Raw genomic sequence first — 20,731 nt, 5'->3', positions numbered from 1 at the left:
TAGGTCTACTTCAAAATGGAAGATATGAAGAAAAAACGTTATTTCCTTTAAAAGAGGCCGATCTAGTTGATCAGGCAAGACGAGGCAGATCTGTAATTTGGATAACAATATGAAAAAAAGCTGCTAGAGAGGGACGTATGATTAAAATTAGAGTCAGGAGCCCTCAGCTTTCTAGATGCGGTATATGGATGCAGCAGTTCATAAATGTATGCAGGAGCAAAGCTACACTGAAAAGCTTTGGGATTTAGACTTTGCCTGTGAAAGTAACACCCGGCAGACGGAGGTAGAAAAAGGTGATAGTTTGCAGATCTTGGTAGGAGAAGCCTCTTTTGGTGTCAGTGGAACCAAAATAACATGTCGATACAAGGTCAAAGATGACTTTCTTCAGATCACAAAACGAAAAAGACAGATCGTGCTCTTGGAAATGATTCAGGAGAGACTGTAACGGGCTTGAAAAAAGAACTCTTTTGGCAATGTTTAACATTGCTGAGAGAGGTTCCTGCGCCATTTATTTGATGTCCTCAGGGCATTTTCTTTCTTTCTTTTTTTTTTTAGCTTTATGATACACATCATCAGACTCGGCTGAAATATATCAACTGTGTGAGTGGATGTAAATGATAGGCTTCAGGATGCAAAATGTGTGAAGATGAGTGTTTTCCTTCAGGCAACAATGTCCTGCGTACGATCCACGGCGTCGGGGAAATGATGACTCAGATGGTGATGAGTCGAGGCGTGCTGCACAGCCTCCCCGACACCCCTCCCTCCCTCCGCTACGGGAAGGGACTCTTGCTGCCGGACATCGAGGACGTCATGGTGATGGACACCAAACTGAAGATCATCGAGATCCTGCAAGTAAGCGCCACCTGCTTGACTCACCTTTGTTGACTTCTGGAGTTGTTCAACTGTTTAATTTCAGTGTTTGATTGTGGTTTTTCTTTGTGTGTGTGTTTTTTTGTTTCCCTGTTAGTTCATCCTGAGCGTGCGGCTGGATTACAGGATCACGTACTTGTTGTCCATCTACAAGAAAGAGTTTGGGGACAAGAGCATCGCCGACAGCTCCGCCTCTGTGATGGAAATGCTCCCGATGACATGTGAGACTTTTATTCTCTGCTACAAAACAATACGAAGCGTTTGTTCTGCCGCACTTCACTGACTTGTTGTCCACTTTATTTTGTCCCCAGCTTCTGAGCCGGACATCGATGAGATTGCAACCAAAGCAGAGAGCATGTTTGCGGGGAGGTTGGCGGAGATTTGCTAAAATACACTCCAGCATTATTCCAAATAAAGCTGTAAGTAACCTGAACCTCCCGGTGTTGTGCTGATGTGTGTCTTTGTGTGATTCCAGCTCGGAGCTGAGTGCGGTGGAGCTGGACGACGAGGGCGGCCGGACGTTTCTGAGGGTCCTGATCCACCTGATCATGCAGGATTACCCCCCACTGGTGTCCGGCTCGCTGCAGCTCATCTTCAAACACTTCAGTCAGAGAGCCGAGGTGCTGCAGGCCTTCAAACAGGTAGCGACAGAGTGCGGCGTTAGGCACTTCCTGAGCTAAGTGATTCTTGTCATGGTTGATGTAATCAGTTTGGATTAGGAGGGTTCTCCAAAGGGCCGAACAGCAGCGGCTGTGTTCTGTCCTCGCTAAGAGCTTCCTCAGCTCCCATTTAAACAACTCGCTGACTTCCCAAAGTGGTGCAGCAAGACTTCTTGGCAGAGATTTGCTTTCACACACATTTGTTCTTAGCCTGGTTTATTTCTCATTAAGTGTGTGTGTGTGTGTGTGTGTGTGTGTGTGTGTGTGTGTGTGTTTTCCAGGTCCAGCTGCTGGTGTCCGAGCAGGACGTGGAGAACTACAAGCAGATCAAGACAGACCTGGATCAGCTGCGTCTGACCGTGGAGAAGTCGGAGCTGTGGGTGGAGAAGAGTGGAGTCTACAACGGCGAAGACCTCGGCGTCCGGCAGGGCAAAGAGCAGAACATCGAGGTGCTGTACCATCGCTCAGTGGCCTCCACCATCGAAAAGCAAAACTTCACACTTGAGATATTCGTGTGAAATGACATTTGTTTCCTCCACATGAAGTTACTATATTTATCGTAAGCATCCTGTCAGTCACTCAGCTGCACTGTAAACGGCTTCTTTGTTTATTGTTTCTGTTGTTCATCAAAGCTGTTTTGTTAGCTTACTGCAGCCGAATAATGAATAATAATATCTGGCAGAACAGGAAGCTGCTGTAAATCAGCTTTTATTAGTCCGGCCTGTAACATATAGGGTGCTTTTTTACATGATTATTGTTACAATAATGCAATAATAGTGGCGATAAGGATCGGAGCGGGGATGTTTCCCACCGCGCTGTGACGAATGCCTGGTGATTAGAGGCTGGATGTAGAGGTGATCGCACGCCAGAGATAAACCTTTATAGATGTGTGCCTTCAAGTTTAAAGGTGCAATATGTTAAAAAGGGTTGAGGTCAGTTTCGACATCATGACTTTGATGTATTATGTTGCAGAATATAAAGTTAAGCCGGGGCTAGCTGGTTAGCGTGCTATCTCAAGTGTAAACACCAACACTTTGAGCTCTGAGTCCGGACTGCAAGCTGCACAGCTAACTAAGCTAACACGTTTCTGGTAGCTATAGTTAGCAGCAGCAGTTAGCAGTTATTCTATTAATTTGCTGCTCTCCCTTTGTTTTGAGTATAAATGTAACATGATGCCTAACCTTACATATTGCACCTTTAAATATAAAATGTCTTTTACTCTCGTGTTTCTCTTTCCAGGAGGTCGTGCTGAGCCCGGTGCAGGATGGAGACGTCAAGCCTCAAATTGACAGCAACAAAGCAAACAACTACAACATTGTTAAAGAGGTGAGCTCCGTGTCTGCATCTCCTGCTTATTTATGAGACTTTGTTTTGTAGTGTGTCTCTAATAGATGTGTGTGTGTGTGTGTGTGTGTGTGATGCTCAGATCCTCCTCAGGCTCAGTAAGCTGTGTTATCCCAGTAAGAAGAGTCGTGTGCAGCAGCAGAGGCTGCTGAAGAACATGGGCGCTCACACTGTGGTGCTGGACCTGCTGCAGATCCCGTATGAGACGGTGAGTAATGTTGAACCGGATGACTCCTCGCGCTGAAATCTCTGTCTGTCTGTCTGTCTGACATTCACTCTCATAATGCCTCCTTTTGTTTGTTTGGATCTGCCTCCGCACAGAGCGATGAGAAGATGAACGAGATCATGACCCTGGCACACACGTTTCTGCAGAATTTCTGCAGAGGAAACCCACAGAACCAAGCTCTGCTACATAAACACCTGAACCTCTTCCTCACTCCGGGGGTAAATTGAAATGACATTGCTGTTCTTTCTTGTGTTCGTCTCTGGCAGCCTTGGCCTTTAATAAAATGCACAAGGTCCCCAACAAGCGATATTTTATCCTAGTTTTTTATGAGCAGGACCAGATTTCTTTGTTTCTGTTTTCCTATTTTACAAATAAATAAGTTCACTGTTGATATAAAGATCTTCTCCTGTGTTTTTCCCCAGTTGCTGGAGGCGGAGACGATGCGTCACATCTTTATGAACAACTACCAGCTGTGCAACGAGATCAGTGACCGCGTGGTCCATCACTTCGTCCACTGCATTGAAACACACGGGAGACACGTTCAGTACCTCAAGTTCCTGGAAACCATCGTGAAAGCCGACGGGAAGTATGTGAAGAAGTGTCAGGACAAAGTGATGACGGAGGTGAGAACGACATTCACGTCTCATTAATCCACATGACAGCTTCCAAGAATAAGAAGTATTAGCAGAGAAAGAATTTAGCGCACTTGTTGCTGTCACTTTGGGTCCAGCTGGTGAACGGCGGCGAGGACGTGCTGGTGTTCTACAACGACCGCTCCTCCTTCCCGGTGCTGCTGCAGATGATGGGCTCAGAGAGGGAGCGGACGGATGAAGACGGAGCTCTGGCCTACCACAACACGCTGGTGGAGCTGCTGGCCGCCTGCACGGAGGGCAAGAACGTCTACACCGAGCTGAAGTGCAACTCTCTGCTTCCGCTGGACGACATCGTCAAAGTTGTGACGGATGTCCACTGTATACCAGAGGTGAGGTGTGATTCACCAGAGAGCATTCATACAAATAACACGATCATGGCCTCTCTCCATTGGTTTGATTTAGAGTTGATTTTGATAAATTATTGATCACTTAAATCACTTCTGAAAACCTTTTCAAAGACTTGATTTTATGTGATGTTGTGATTTGATTGCTTCTATTTCTTCTTTTTATTTGTAAATATATATTTTAATATTTTGCATTTAGCATTTTCGAGTCTCTAGACTTCTTGTTTTCTCGTTGCCTTCACATCTGCATCTTCCATTGTTTTATGATAAGTAAGATGAGTTATATAGAGTGCCAGAGAAATAAAGGTATTGTAAATATTTTGGCCACAATCTCTCTTTAGGCATCTTATTTCTTATTTTCTTTAACCTCCAGGTGAAAACCGCCTACGTAAACTTTGTGAATCACTGCTACGTGGACACAGAGGTTGAAATGAAGGAGATTTACACCTCCAACCACATCTGGAAGCTCTTCGACAACTTCCTGGTGGACATGTCCAGAGTAAGAGCTATGTCACATTTTTAAAGGTCACACATGTCTGCCTGATACTTTTCCTAATGAGGCAGCGTGACTTACCTATCACACGCTGCAGGTGAAGAGACAAATGATAGAGCTGTGATGTGAGGTCGAGCTCGTTCGCAAGTTCTGCTTTTGGATTTCAGGTGTGCAACACTACGACAGACCGCAACCACGCCGATGCTGCCCTAGAGAAGTATGTGACAGAGACGGTGATGGCCATTGTCAAGGGTTTCTTCAGCTCGCCGTTCTCTGTTAACCACTCCAACCTGCAGGTATTGTTTTCTACCTCTGACAGACGTGATGTGAGTGAGCCTCCCTCTCCGGGCACATCGAACCATCTGAGTCCTCCGCCAACTTTTAGCTACTTTACAGTAAAATATTTGACAGCCAGTCGACTTCCCGCGCCAATCTACCTTCGCCTGAATCCTTCTTGTTTGATTGCAGACATTTGTAGCTAAAGCACCCGCTTCAGGTGTTTTTCTGCAGAAGTCTGTGCTAATGTCTCCTATCAGAGACAATATTCAAAGTGTTCCCATCAGATTTGTCTGTCTTTCTCTGCACTCATGCCCTAAAAACCTATATTCCCCCGCTCTCTCTCCTCTTTTCACAGACAAACCAGTCTGTCTTCATCAAGCTGCTTCAGTCGTCCTTCAGGATCTACAGCTGCACCTGGATCAACTCACCTCAGAAGGCGAACATCGAGAGCTGCATAAAAACACTGGCTGACGTCGGTGAGTGTTGCTATTCTGCCCTCCCGCCTTTTGGCATTGAGATACATTTAAAACTGTCTCGTCTGATGCTTCATCTTCTCCCCTCAGCTAAGGCACGCGCCATAGCCATCCCAGTGGACCTGGACAGTCAGGTGAACACTTTGTCTCTCAAGGTTCACAGCACCATGGTGCAGCGAGCAGCCAAAGACTGGAGGATCTCTGCACGCACACGACCTCGCAAGGAGCCCCTGGGCGGCCCCGACTACAAGAATATCATCGAGAAGCTGCAGGTGAGCAACAATCCACAGGAAGGCGGGCAGTTCTGAGACTTTCAGTTTAGCATGGTGGCATGCTAACATTTGCTGATTTGCCACTAAGGCTGATGGGAATGTCATTATTTTTTTTGTGTGTAAGTGTCGGACACATTTTAAGTTTGTCCTGATGACGGTGCTCCATGTAAATTCAGTGGGTCACCGAAGTTAATAGAGTTTTTTTCCTGAGGGAGACGTTAATGTCTGGACCCGATCGGATGTCAGTCCGTTCAGTAGTTGTTGACGTATTTCACTTAAAAAATTAAATGATCAGAATCATGGTGGCTTGAGAGGAAAAGTTTAGGAATCGGCAAAGTTGCTCGGCTCGTAGTGATGCATGAAAAAGTTTTTGAGATGTTTATACATTTATCTATGGACCTGACCCACGGTTGTTAGCATCAGTCTCTCCAGGACAGAATCTCCTTGAGCCCTTCTCCTCGTCTCTCTGTGATGTGCAGGGAGTCGTGTCTCTTCTGGAGGAGCAGTTCAGTCCGAAGGTTCAGGCTGAGTTCTCTGTGCTGGTGGACGTCCTCCACAGCCCCGAGCTGCTGTTTCCAGAGGCTGCTAGGTTACGCTGCGAGAGCGGAGCTTTCATGTCCAAGTAAGTCGCCGTGTACGACCCTGCAGTGTGTACGGAACAACAGGAGAACACACACACAACCTCTGAACGCCTCGAGGCCGCATTTTAAAGTATCGGTGCGGCTGCGTGACTGATGTAGTGGTTTGGAGTTGGATGAGTTGAGATTTTGGACAGAAAAGCTGATATTCAGTGTCTGTAAACTTAAAGACGGCTCGTTGAGAGATGTAATATAATGTACTGTAAACAATCAGTGTTGCAAAAGGGCAATACAGAGTAGAAAATAAAGAGATCATGTTGAAACATACTTTGGTTACAGAGCCAGTAAATTATACACACATGTATTTACGTGTGTGTTGTCACGATATGAATATGTGATATCATGATAACAAGATGTGTGTTGAGCACAACATCAAACCTTACTGACCATAAAACTGGAGATGAAAGGTTTGAGGATTCATTCAAATTGTACTCAGTGCTCAGTTATGATTTTGAAAAGGTTTTATTTATTTATTTTTTTAAAATGCGTTTATTTTCACTCTGATGTAAAACTACAATATTTGCATCCAAAATGTACTTTAGCAGAGAAATGTAGTACCATTTAATATATCTCATAGTTGTACTTGAGTCAATTACCTGAGTAAATTTACTTAGTTACGTTCCATTGCTGTAATTGTATAACTACTAGTAACTAGGATTTATTTGAAAGTCAGAATCAGAACTCCGTTATTGTTCCTGCAAACGGGGAAATTTGTGCATCACAGCAGCCAAAGGACAGTTCAATATAACAATAAACAGAAATATTAGTGAAAAATAAACAATACAATAAAAAGGTAATGAATAGAATTAGACTTGTGTGTATATAGATGTATAATGCGCTGAAAAGAAAACCACTAAAGAAAAAAAATGAATTTAAAGGAACTCTGGTCAAACGACTCAAACTAGAAATACTAATTTCCTAAAAAGTGAGTTTGATACGTCATCACACCTGCGGGGGCGCTGTTGCCCTGCTGCTGCTGTCTGACCTCCCTGGAGACTCACTAAAGGAGATCTCACCTGTGGTGATCAATAAAAAGCATTTGCTTTTGTTTTTAACGTGCGAGCCAGTGACTGCATTAGCGGGACGCGGCCATAAATGATCTGCCACTTCTCTTGTCACCCTGTCAGACTGATTAAACACACCAAGAAGTTAATGGACAAAGAGGAGAAGCTGTGCATCAAGATCCTGCAGACGCTCCGAGAGATGCTGGACAAGAAGGAGTGCTTCGAGGAGACTGTGAGTAATTGGACCCGGACGTGATTTTCATTCAGTCATTTCTCACTTTCAGAAAGCCAGAATTTGGGGATTCTACGAGACAATGTAATGCTCTCACTGTCACGTAAGAAAACACATTGATTAGGTGCAATTATCTGAAAGTTTAGATTGGATTCAGCCGCGTCCTCAAGTGTCAGCAGCTCTGCTCTCCTATCAGCAGTGCAGCGAAGTCCTTGTTTTCTCCCAGGTCTGTCGGCCCAGAGCCCAGACTCCCCTTCATCAGTATGCTGTGGGCCTTTCTATGTTACATAAGGCGGGGAGGCACTTGAGGACACACTCACACTGAGAGGGAGAATAGGAGGGAGGAAGTAAGGGAAGGAGGAGGAGGCGGAGGAAGAGGAGGAGGAGGAGGGGGGGCAAGCACTGAACAAACAAATCAATACTGCAGCGGGTGGGGGTGTTGCGGGAGCCCGTCTCCTGCTGCACCCCCCTCTCAGCCAGAGGCCTTGGAAAGTGAATGACACAAGTTGGTAGAGGAGACTGTAGGAGAGGGCAGTGTGTGGATGTTTGTGCACAGCAAGAGAGGCCGAGGCCAAGGTATGGAGAGAAAAAAAAAAGAAAAGAAGAAGAAGTGAGGTGTGAAATCACCTCTGGAAGGTTCAGGAGAGTTTGTTCCAGCTGTGTGGTGAGATACAGTCCACACAACATGATCCAGACAGACAACAAGACTTCAGGAGGAAGACACCAGCGGCTCCGAAGGAAGTCGGTTGATTGTGCTGAACGGCACGTGCAGCTTCATGCAGCCACGTACTGAAGGCTGTTGATGTTTGCAGCAGCTCATCAGCTGTTTGAAACACAATGCATGTGTGTGTCTTTATCCTCCCTCACTACCTTTCTCACTGTGGTGCATGTCAGCTGGCGTCACGTACAGCTGCCGGAGGAAGCCGCGTTTTGTTTTCCCTGTTGTGTGTTTGCGTCTTTGTGTCAGTCAGCCAAGCTGTTATTCTTCTCTTTTCTTTTCTTTTCTTTTTTTTTTTGTCTCTTTTTCGAAAGGCAAATTATTCAACAGTTGTGTGGAACAAGATCAGAGGAATTCAAAGTGGAAAAACAGCCACTCTTTTTTTCCCTTTTCCTTTTTTTTTTTTTTAAAAGCGGCTCAACGCATTCGAGAAGCCAGACAGTGCGGTAACGATATGTGAAATGTCAGTTTGTGTAGGTGTGCGTGAGTGTGCTCGAGCATGTATTTGTGGCCTCTCTTTGTCATATCCCTGTAGCCCTGAGCGTGGAGCTGCAGCCTCACTGCACAGGAGGAAGAGGGAGGGAGGGAGAGAGAAACGATTGATGGAAATAATGAGAGAGGGAGAGGCAGACAGACAAAAAACAGAAGGAGAGAGAGACAGAGTGACAGCATAGGCAGCAGAGGTTGGTGGCTCCCCTGGGATGCAACGAGTGGGTGGAGGAGAGCGAGAGAAAGGGATGGAGGGAGGGAGGGAGGCAGCCATGTGAGGAGCCATGTGAGTGGAAGGGAAAAAAAAAAAGTGGGCAGCGGCTGCAGGGTGAGGGATTGGAGAGAAGCAGAGTCTGCTCAGTCTATGAGGAGACAGGGCAGGGGGTGCGCTTACGTAACAGCCTGCAGTGGCTGAGCCAGCGTCACGTGGACCATCATGTTCTCCCTCCCTCCCTCCTTACTCTCACTCTTCTGTCCGCTCACTGCCTCTCTCTTCCTCCTTTGCCCCCTCCACGCGTTGTCTCAGTCCATCGCGTTCTGTCTGCCCAGCCGAGTTATTCTTCCGTCCGTCTCTCTCTTCCCACCCGGGCCCTGGTCTCTTGTTTTGCCCGGGTCATGCCGGGAGCGCTGACCGGGCCGGCGAGGGAGAGAGATCCGCAGCAGCCACAGTGCAGAGACGTGTTGGCTCTGACTGCTGCACTTCACTTGTTTTTGGCTGTCAGATAAGGGCAGCTTTATAAATGTTTGCGCTCCCACTTGGCCTCCGAGACGTCTGGGTGAGGGTGGCTTATCTGGGAAAACTGAAAAGACACGCATACTGATACTGTGTACAAACATTACATTGGAGGAAACAGAATGAAATTCAATCCCTTCTCTGAAATTGTGAGATACTGCCTTAAAATATTATCACAGTATCTGCTGATGTTACCTCTTAATATTTTATTTGTACCATAATCCCTCGGGTTGGATGTCAGAATCAAATATCCCAATATTTTTTTAGACAAATACCTTGATATTGATTATGTGAAAAATAATAAATAATCATCGGTAATGTTGATATAAGTGGTTAAAGGCAAATATTATAACAAGTTCATAGAATTATATCGCTTTCCTGAGGACAACAGTGTCAAAATACAACAATTATCTCATCCCATGTCTTTAAAAGATAAGATTGGTGTTTTACTTTAGTTGTCTGATTTTCAAATTGCATGAAAAAGACAATAATGCATCAGTCCGTCTCTCTATACGTTCCCACCTCCCCACCGTGTCTGTGATACTCAGCCTGAAGCACATTTGTTGCTGCTGAATTCAGAAGTTACAAAAAAAAATGCTGCGTAATTTCTTAAATCATCTTAAATCATCAATTTTTTTTTAAAATTTTTTTTTAATGCTACTCGAGCAGGAATTAATTATGCATTCGTGGACTATTTTCATCTCTGGGTTAATAAACATTTGATGTGCGATGAGCATTTAAAGCACCGGGATGTCGTATGTCATTGGATTCAAGCATCGAGCATCGTGGCGGCCTTGTGGCCTCGATTCTTCCTGTCCACCTCTGAAGAAAAGTGCGAAATGCCTCATGAAACACTTTGAAATGTGCTATTAACTCGATATGCATTGACTAGAGTTTTCACGTTAAAGCACCATGTCTCCTGGTTATTAATATAAAAGTTTATGGCACAGAGGAATAAGTTAAATAACGCTTTGATTTCTTTTTATTTGTAGTCATGGGATTGGTTGATGATGAGAAGAGTACAGAATAAAACCAAGCCGACCTTTTTATTCACTCCAAACGATCTCCTGCGAACACACGCATGCGTGTGTGTGTGTAACGTGCTCTGGTGTGCGCACACGTAAGCGTGTCGTCTTGTTTACCGGGGATTGAAAAAAGCCAGTTATGTAATATAAACCACTCTCACACTCTCCTTCCTCTCCTCTCTTTCACACTCATCCCTGTCATTCACACGCCGTCTCCCTGTCCGTCTGTCCGTCTCCCTCCCGCTTCCCTTCCCTCTCGTTTCTCTTCTTGCCTGCCAACTTTCACACCACCTGCCCAAGGCAAAGCAGATTTACAGATTACCAACCTCTCAATGCTAAGCGCATCACACAGACGCATGTAGACGGAAAGCTTCGACCAGACACATGCACGCACACACACACACACGCACGCCACGCTGGCCGTCCAGTGTGAGCTCATCCTGCTGGGTTTTCCCTGTTTGTCTGTCGTCTCCTGGGAGTATTGGAACATGGCTCAGGTTCATCCGGAGGGAGCGGGTCAGGCAGAGAGCCGGCCGAGCCCTCGGGACAGTTTGACCTTTGGCTGGATTCAGGCTGATGCAGCGTGCTGAGTCAAACCACAAAGTTGGAGTTTTCAAACCTATCTGTCTTGAAGGGTTCATACTTGTTCATGTAAAGCCAAAAAAAACCCCAAAAAACACAACAACAACACAAGTTTGTATGAAAATCTGTCATCTGTGTGTCAGTCAGCGAGTGTGTGCCGAGAAGGTCGTCCCCTTCCTTCCTCGCTGCCCTCGCTTCCCTTGATCCATCAGTCAGGTGTCTGTTACTGGAGTATTATGCTTTGGTTTCCATGGCGACGGGGGATTAGCACATGTTGTTTGTCTGTCTGGTCTGGCTGCGACTGGGCACAGGAAGTCTGTGTACCCTGTGCAGAAATGCCTTCAGAGCGGCAGCGCGGTGACTGACTGCCGAACTCTTTCGGGCCCCGAGGAAGAGAAGAGGCGTCCTGGAGAAACCGCTTGTGAAAAAAAATAGTGCAACGCCTCGACTTCATGCATCCGAGGGGCCGCTATGAATGAGATTAATTGTCATTGTAAACAGTGTTTCGACACACTTCATACCGTGTCATCGAATCTGACCGCATGTGAGTTAGGACTCTTGTGCTCAGGGGAGCACATGACGGGCGACAGGATGAATCTTGTGAATTGCAGCTTGTGTTCTGATTGATTGTTTCCTGCTTTAGATTTAGCTAATGCACATAAAAGAGTGGAGTTTAGTGGACCGGATTATCTTTGTTGACACCACCCGTTGTGGTCATTTCTGAGAGTGTTCCTCGTCTGTTAAACGTCTCTCAGTCGGTGTTTATTTGTGTGTTCGTGTGACCTTTGTTCCTCTTTCCACTTCATTATTAGATTAAGACTTTTCCTCTCGCCACATTACATAATTTGGCGATGGTCACAACTATTGAAAATAATAGTGATCTCAGCTCATCGGGGCTGTAACTCCGTGTTCAGTTTGATCCAGCGACTGGATAATGTCGGCTTTTGTGATCAAGATGGAATTGCGTCTGCATCTGTCGCAGACGCTGGAAAATGACGTAAGAGCAGGAAGGAAAAAAGTCTCCAGTCTTGACGGCATGTGTTGGTGGTCGAGAGCAGACGCTCACCTACAACTGAGGGGAAAAACACTCCACACACACACACACACACACACACACACACACACACACTACAGACTCAACAGTGACTGTTGAGATGATTCAACACCTCAAATGAACAAAGAGTCTGCAGCCACACGAGCAGCTCTGTGAGGAGAGTGTCAGCATGCTCTCACGCCCAGAATCACAATGCTAACTTTGCTAACTCTTTGCTAAATGGCACCAAATCTGAATTACTGCTGAGGCTGATGGGAAGGTCATTAGTTTTACAGGTAGCTGGTGTTACTACAATGCCTCCTTATAGGGGGTGATGAATGTCTCTACCAACAATTAAAAGCCTCTGAGTTATGGACGGAAGAACTGATCAGCCAGCTGACTTGAAGCATTAGCGGTAGCATTGCGTTTATTTCCTGCAGGTCTTCTTCATCATGAGGTGTTTCTATCTTTTTGTCCACCTTGTATCCGTGCTCAGTGAGACGGAGGAAATAAACAAGCCTCGCCATCTGATCTCCGGCGAGATAGTCAACAATCTGGATCGGCGCTTAACGACGTTAGTGAATCACATGTAACACTTCCACAGCGAGCCGGGCAGCTGACGGTCGGCCTCTTCCTGAGCGCTTGTTTACGCTGCTGCCGCTGGTCTCGTCTCTGCCTGAACCCGTCCCACCAATTGCTCTCACATGTGTGCTTAATTTGTTTTGCTGATTCGCTTGTTTGTTGGGTAAAAGCATTTCATGTGTTGTGGAGCTGCAGCTTGAAAAACATTGTAAATGACGGCGCATGATGCGTGTCTCTCCGCGCACGAGTGTGTGTTGGGTTATTTTTTTGTTCAGATGCACGTACTGTGATAGACGGTTGGCCTCGTGTTTAAAGCCATCCGCAGTGACCGTGCGTCAGGAAATGTTCCGTATTTGAAAAGCATCGGCTAACGTGGGCTCGCACGGAAGCATTAAAGAGCATTGACAATAATTCTCTCTGGGGTGAACAGGAGAAATGGTTCCTCTGTAACTGTGGCTCCTGGTTGTTAACTCTGTGTCATGACTCACAAGGTCACGAGTCAAAGCCGCCAACACACAGTCACACATGTTTTCTGCACATTTGATTTGATTCATGGGATTTCTTGACAGCTTATGAGCGATAAACTCTGCCCTATAAATTCTTCTTTATATCCTTTAATCAGTGCCAGATTACTTACTTCTAGGAAATTTAGAAGTTCTCACGACTTAGAAATGATTGGAAATCACGCTAAGCAAAGTATTTGATTTGTCAAATATGAATGTCTGGAATAAAAGCAATAAAACATGACCAGCCATGCCAGCTGTCCTGATCTGCTTTGTTTATGCTTGCATTAGCATTAGCCAGCTAGCATCATTCTGCTGGAAAAATACAGAATTCCATCAATTAGGGCTCCAAGATCCGTTAAAATAAACCCGATTGTTATTGTTTTGATGGATATTGCATTTGTCGGATGACGCATTAATAGCAGGAATTATTAGTTTTGCATCAGAACTCTAAACAGTATTGATAATCCTGATGATGTGATGTACACGTTTTGCAGCTTCTGCAGTTTGGATATTTCACTTAGCCAGATAGTGATTTTGATATGATTTCAAATAACTGTGCCGTGATTAACAAAGTGGATTAGAAATGCTGAAGAATGTGTGTATTTCTAAGTAAAAAATCTCCTCTAATGTTATAAAAACATTCCCTGATATAATACAGATGACACGACCTCACTGTCCTCTCACATCTCCGTCTCCACTCTCCAACTTCATAATCATGAAAAATAAAGCGTCTGCACTAAAACAGCAGGATCATGTGACTGTGTGCATCTTGATTTCATGATTTAGTCCTGCTCATAAACGACCCCTCGGTGAGAAAGCCTTGCACAACACATGGATACGTTTTATATTACGGAAGGCTCCGAGCTTTTCATTTTCCCTCCAGTCCCGAGCTGACTCCTCAGAGACGACCGATGCCTTTATCAGATGACATGCTACACATGGTTTCATACTGTGCGTGGTCAGATTGAGTTTCAGTATGATCTGGAAAGTGACAACAACAGTTCCAAGGTAGAGTTTCAGTTTGAAACACCCTCCGCTGAACAAAGTGTGTTGACTGCAGTTGACTGCTGGGACCTAATTGTTGCTTCCTGATGGTAAAGTTGTTGGATGTTGCTCAGCCCTCGCAAGGGGAAGCTCGACTTGTACTCTGTCACAGTGTTCTTGATCAGCGCTCCCCACTGTTTACAAGAGACACACACACACACATACACACACACACTGACTCCTCTCAGGTTTCTGTTGTGTGAGAAAGTAACAACACAGAAAAGAAAACTATTAGCTCTCCCGATCTGAACCTTGTTTGGGCAGCATCCTCCTCCTCTGTGGCCTGAGTCTCATCTCTGATCGACCTTGTCTGACCTGAGCAGCTCCGGCGTCCCCCCGCCTGTTTCCCGGCTCTGTCTGTCTGGTTCGCAGCTGGTGCTGCCCTCCGCTGCCTGCATGAGTTTTCAGACCACCTAAAGAAGCATAGTTCAGGCTGGTGTTTGAGTCTTTTTTTTTTCTTTCCACATGTCTCTCCGGGGTTGAGGAGAACTGTCGACAGCAGAGCTGCGATTGGGAGGGAGGGAGGGAGGGAGGGAGGGAGGGAGGAAAGAAAAAGGGGGTGCGAGGTTGCTTGAGGTGGGGATCAGCAGCTCATCCCCGGCTTGGACACCAGAGCCGCAGTGTGGCGTGCCGGTGCACATTTTAAAACACCACGGCTGTCTGCTTTCTCGCTAGGTTGTGTTTGTTCCTCTCCTCCATCACCCCCTCAACCCTCCCTCCTTCCCTCCCTCCCTCCCTCCCTCCCTCCCTCTCTTACTTCTGTCAGTTCTTCAGCCTCTATTTCTATCTCTCTTTCTTTCTCGTGGCTCTTACATCACCTGACTGGAGTTTTTTCTCGTCAATGCAGCAGCAGCGGCAAGCAGATGAGTCAGGCAGGGCTGACTCTCCTCTACCGCCATCCTGCCTCCCCTCTCCTCCCCTCTCCTCTCCTCTCCTCCCCTCTCCTCTCCTCTGCTCAGCTCTCTCTCTCTGCAGACCTAGCCAGCAGACTGCATTGCCCAGAAGAGAGGCGAAACAAGAGCACAAACCTGTCACCCCCTTTTCAACTTCCCCCCTCCTCCCCCCTCGCCTGAGCGCGTCTTTCACTGGTGTTTGAGAGCAGTGCAACACCAGCACGTCCTGTGTCAGAAAAAGGGAAAAATGTTGAGTCAAACGTGATTCGATCAGTCAAAGTATGCGTGCATCGAGACGAATTATAGAGTGCGGCGCTGGGTTTGTAGTTGCACTGATGTCTGCTGCTGCTTTGTGGAAAACAGGAGAGGCTAGCTCGATAGATGCTCACCCTCAGTTCAAGAAGTGTGTGTGCGCGTGTGTGTGTGTGTGTGTGTGTGTGTGTGTGTGTATATGTGTGTGTATATGTGTGTGTGTCTGTGTGTTTGTGAGACAGTCAGCCAGACAGTGCAGGCAGACAAGTGTCTCTGCTGACTGCAGATGAGATGGAGTGTTTACTGACACAGGGAGCATCGGCTACACGTGCTCCTCCATATCTTCACTCGCCGGTGCACTTACGTTTGAGGCTTTTCAGCTGGACTGTACCTGGGCAGCCTTTGAGGCGAGGCACGGAGGTGCATCATTTGTCTGATCTCTCGGTGTCAAAGCATTGATCCGGTCTCTTCTTCTTTTTTTTTTTTTTTTCTTCTTCTTACCAGCAAGCAGTCTGGAGTGTTGCTGAAAACATACTGTCGTCAGTGACTTTTTTTCATTATAGTTTCGCTTGCTTGCAAAGCACCAGAAATTTACTGTAAGACGTCAAATGTGAAGGCAGCTGCACAAATGAATCATATTGAGCTGAATACCAATTAGCAGTATGCATCCGCTTTAACAGAGGTGGCAGTCACAATAATAGGATGTACAGATGGACAGAGAGGCGAAGATATATGCTCATGTGCTATTCGAAAGCACAGCAGAGGAAAAGGATTTGAAATGTATCGCAGACACGAGGAGTTGTCGTTATTGATCATCATTAATCTGAGCTGATTTTCTGTATTTACATGCAGAATTCACAGCCACTAGATGTCGCAGTAGAGCACCAGCTCCTCGGACCACATAGGTGCATGGTCATTGCTGACGAAATTCATCGTTTCACGTTACAGATCATCAGGAAACTCAATTCAAACTCGACAAAAAACTAATCAAAACCATCTGGTTAGTCTTTCTACTGTTCCGATGATCGGCAGCTGAGATTAACTCTTTGTGCAGCGAGTTAGACGTGAGAATATTCTGGCTTCAGATGCTGTTAATCCCGACTGTACATTAGTCACCTCTTCAGCTTAGTAAAAGAGGTTTGTCTTTGTTCTGCTGAGTGACCCGGAGATGTTTTCAGATGTTTATCAGGGCAAAACTAAACCTTTCGTCACTGACCGAAGGCGCTGATTAAACGTTCAGGATTTGCAGTGCTGGAAATCCAACACAAAATTATTATGAGGCTGATAATTGCACACTGTAGAGGGGGAAAAATGTCTCATTTGTGCATCCAATTACATATTTTGAGCATCATTTTGCTGGGTCAGAGATCAAACCTCTGACGTTCTGATCCCTGGATGACTCAATCGACCTTCTGAGGCCAGAACTGCCCCGCGTACAAATCCAGTTTGGAGCCTCAGGTTTATTTCATCAGCTCGCTCCACTAGGCCCGTTTTTGTAGAGCAGCTGTAAAGTCTATGTACATGCGCAAGACCCCAACAGCAGTATACGCAATGTCTTATTCTACACTAATGCGCAGAACTGCTTCTGATACGATGTCCTGGAAGCTTGTTGTTGGCAGCTCAAATCCTTTCTACAGGAGTTCCATATTTATGTTTACTAGTGCAAAATAACCTTCACTCCAAACAAGACTGTCTCTCTCTCACCCTACAAATGACTGCGGTCGAAAGTGAGCTAGACTTTTATTCATCCCACATCAGGGAAATTCGCTTGTGACAGTAGCAGGTAGACATACAGACATACAATAAGTACAAGACTTAAAAACACTACAAAGATTTAGATACAATATAGAAAGGACTATATGGTATATGCATTATATACAGGAGGCAAAAATGTGCATTATAAACATTTGAAGAAATTGTCAGACTAGTGCCAAAAGAACGAGGAAGGAACGTGACTTCACCCTCCACCCAGGACACCGTTACTCCACCATATCGTTACGTAGCAATTCTGTTTTTACTGCTATATTTAATATTCAGAGTCACGTCCGAAAAAAATCTCGTTTTGTCCGAGCAACGCTCATAAAATATTTAATTTACAATGATATGAAAAACAAGAGAGGAAAAAGTGGAAGCCGGAAGATGTTTGGTATGGTTTGGTTACTTGATAAACAACAGAATAATTGAACAATTATTCACTTGTCAGAATTGTTGATGAATATTTATTCATTGATGAGTGGACTGAATTGTTTCAGCCCTGACAACACCACAGACTGCAGCCTTGACAGTGTTCATGGAGGTGGATCAGCATCTCGATCGGATTTATAGCAAAGCTCCGGTAATTTTCAGGTGTTTTACCTCCCAGGGGAGGCCGGTTCCCCAGGGAGCCACAGGTGGTTCGCTTACAGTCCTTCATCCTGCTGCTCCTCCCTCCAGTCAGTCTGTTTGTCCATCTTTACATCCATCCCCTCCACTCTGCTGATCAATAATGACGGTGGCGATGAGTCATCGACACAAGGGCACTTTGAGTTGCTCGGTTGACATAGAAACGGATGTTGACCAGCCTGAGTGTCCATACGTTCTCTATATTCCATCCTTCCTCCCTCCTGTTGCACAACCAACATGTCGCCCGGTGTTCAGACACAGTGCGAGCCGTCCACCTGTCAGTCGCTCGCGCACGTCGATTACGCAACCCGCCGCGGGGAGATTATCTCCACGAATCCTTTAATCTCGTTTCTGCTCGTCTGCGTCAAATGTCACAAGAGACGCGCAGAGATACTTGTGAGAGATAGAAAGAAAATAAATATAGTCTTTAGGTGGATGTTGGACGGGCGTGTTGTGTAATGCTTTGCTTCGTGCGCATACATAAAACATCACCTCACACAAACAGCGACGTGCAGCCTGCTTTTGTCAGTTTTTCCCGCACAGATCCTCGAGTGTGTGTGATGCTCTGTGAGTGTGTTCTTTTAATCGTTTTGTCCGTCTCTGACATCAAACTTTGCGAGCGGACAAAGAGCAAACTTTTCCTGCTATGGACTCAAAGTCAAGATGAAGGAAAACATCGGGATGCCCTGGTAGAGTGCAGGCCACGTTTCGAAAACCCCTCAGTCCGGGTTTCAGTCCAGCCTGAGGCGCTTTACTGCATGACATCGCCCACCCTGTCTCCCTCCAGCTATTTCACTGCCAGTTTGTATCTTCGTGTACTGAAAGAAAGAGGACCATCTATATAAAAGATTTCATATAAAAGGTTTTGATTAGCTCAAAGTTACAACAGACCTAAGATGATTGAGGTTAGCCTACTTTTCTCTGTCTTGGTTGCCATCTCGTTTCTGGACTCCACAATTAGTGTCCCGCTCTGCGAGGAGGCGGCCCGATTTCTTTCCTGATGAGAGCATTGTTTCCCTGAAAGCCACCGCTTCCATCAAGAAACATGACATTTATTAATTCTATTAGGTGTTAAAATGAAACCCACTCAGCTCTCTTGTTAGGATGATCTGGTGGCTTCCCTCCAGTGGGTACACCACGCCACAAACGCTCTCTTGAATAGGACACTTGTGAGCTCGCCCTTCTTCTTAATGTCATTTTTATGGTTCACAAAATGCTCCTTTTTTTTTTCCACAGTGTGTTAAAATATGAATCTCCTAGTTTGAGGCTGGGACTCTCTTAGACTGTGATATGGATTTAACATTATGATTTCTGTCTCCGCAGGGAAACGAGTTGAGAAAGATTCTGCTCACACGCTACTTTGGAAATCAAAAGCTTCTCTCCAAGTCGGAGCTCGGGAGTGGAAACAGCTCATCTGGCGGCTTTGTCAAGCCGTCATCTGGAGGTAGTGAGAACCCCAAATAAACCCAGTCGATGCTGCAATGACTTGCTCACTGCAGAGGAGACAACATCAGCTGACATCATGCAGCTTCTTTGGACAAAATGCTGTTTGACAATTTGACACATATACAGTATTTATGTCCAGACTGTTGTGGAATATAGAGGCTGTAGATCACCTGGCTTTAACATGTGTCCAGGCTGTTCCATCACGGATGAACCGCTTTAAATCGTTTTAAACTCTTTAGAATTAGACTTCGTCTCAACGTCTGGGACAAACAGACACAATGTTCCTGACACAGAGGAATAAATAATTTGCCGAATTAACAATACAGTCGATATGATTAAGAATTCAGAAGTGTTTTTTTTGTTTTTTTTTAAGGGTGTCTAAGGACTTTCTCCACAGGTGGCAAAGAAATAGTAACATTTCCCACATTAACCATTAATGAAATGCTGCGACAAACTGACAGTTTTTTAAGAGAAAGAAACAACTTAATGTTTTATGACGTGAACATCTCAGCCTGAGAAGACAGATGGTTTCAAAGAGGAGTAGAAGGATCCACGACCGTCTTTGAACAAGACGTTACTTATCTCCCACCTACGATGCTGTACTGAGTTCACAGACATATTCACATGCACACTGCTAAAATAATATATTTATATGCGGCCCAGACCGTCTTAACGAATGGATCCCAGTGTGTTCTCGATCTGATCACCCAGTACGAATGTTAATGCCCGGCGTAAACGTCCTCGTAGCTGGATTTGTTTGTGAAAAATGTTGTAATGAACAATCAGGTTCAATGTTCGTATTCACTCTCTGCAGGAGGTTCTCAAATGCTGGACTCTGACAAGCCGGGCAGTAGCATGGTGGAGATCCAGTGTCTCCTGGACAACGTTGGGGCGTCAGAGCTGGTGATTGACCTCATCGTCAACACCAAGAACGACCGGGTGTTTGAGGAAAGCATCCTGCTGGGCATCGCCCTCCTGCAGGGAGGAAACACACAGATACAGGTGGGCGACACACACGCACACGCTCAAATGTTACAGCTCTTTTTTTATTTGCTGTAGATAAAAACATCAGACAAATTTGATATATTATAATTTTCTGTGCCTTTGCACAGACAAAACTCACGCTCTCATATTGAGATTGATGTAGATAAACGCTCTCTCTACCACCCAGAACTCATTCTACAACCAGCTGTACAAGCAGAAGAAGTCCGAGAGGTTCTTCAAGGTTTTCTACGACCGCATGCGTTTGGCCCAGCAGGAGATCCGAGCCACCGTGTCCGTCAACATGTTTGAGCTCAGCTGCAGGAAAAGGGACGACGACGGCGACGTGAGCAGCATCAGGATCAAGAAAGGTAGAGTTTGAGTCGCGATGCGTTCGGACTGCTCTGTGCTTGAATCACGACCGACACACTGTGTGGCTTCTCCAAAAAAAGAACACGTCTAGCAAAACCTGCTTGCCGAAAACGAAGCTGGCTCTGAGTGAGGAAGGTTTATATAAAGTGAACTAACTCACGGGGTCGTGTCCTGAGCACAGCCGAGCATTTCCATAGAAACAGACC

At 45.7% G+C, this 20,731-nt stretch overlaps 1 protein-coding gene across 5 annotated transcripts in view; it reads left to right on the top strand.

Annotated features, from left to right (window-relative positions):
* The window catches only part of itpr2 (inositol 1,4,5-trisphosphate receptor, type 2), a 68,962-nt gene that overhangs the window by 23,424 nt on the left and 24,807 nt on the right, over positions 1-20,731 (top strand). For all 5 annotated transcript variants that reach the window (XM_037106622.1, XM_037106621.1, XM_037106623.1 and 2 more), the window contains exons 22-40: positions 665-852; positions 968-1,091; positions 1,182-1,239; positions 1,346-1,511; positions 1,811-1,978; positions 2,769-2,855; positions 2,956-3,081; positions 3,195-3,317; positions 3,522-3,722; positions 3,830-4,081; positions 4,470-4,595; positions 4,757-4,885; positions 5,224-5,344; positions 5,432-5,613; positions 6,093-6,235; positions 7,379-7,487; positions 19,050-19,170; positions 19,987-20,174; positions 20,344-20,524. In XM_037106622.1, the coding sequence (XP_036962517.1) occupies positions 665-852; positions 968-1,091; positions 1,182-1,239; positions 1,346-1,511; positions 1,811-1,978; positions 2,769-2,855; positions 2,956-3,081; positions 3,195-3,317; positions 3,522-3,722; positions 3,830-4,081; positions 4,470-4,595; positions 4,757-4,885; positions 5,224-5,344; positions 5,432-5,613; positions 6,093-6,235; positions 7,379-7,487; positions 19,050-19,170; positions 19,987-20,174; positions 20,344-20,524 (2,793 nt within the window). The remainder of the gene's footprint in view (positions 1-664; positions 853-967; positions 1,092-1,181; positions 1,240-1,345; positions 1,512-1,810; positions 1,979-2,768; positions 2,856-2,955; positions 3,082-3,194; positions 3,318-3,521; positions 3,723-3,829; positions 4,082-4,469; positions 4,596-4,756; positions 4,886-5,223; positions 5,345-5,431; positions 5,614-6,092; positions 6,236-7,378; positions 7,488-19,049; positions 19,171-19,986; positions 20,175-20,343; positions 20,525-20,731) is intronic.

Source organism: Acanthopagrus latus, chromosome 8 (genome assembly GCF_904848185.1).
Source record: "Acanthopagrus latus isolate v.2019 chromosome 8, fAcaLat1.1, whole genome shotgun sequence".
In the NCBI taxonomy this organism is placed as follows: domain Eukaryota; kingdom Metazoa; phylum Chordata; class Actinopteri; order Spariformes; family Sparidae; genus Acanthopagrus; species Acanthopagrus latus.
The sequence above is the reverse complement of the archived record's forward strand: the minus strand, read 5'-3'. Positions and strand labels throughout refer to the sequence as shown.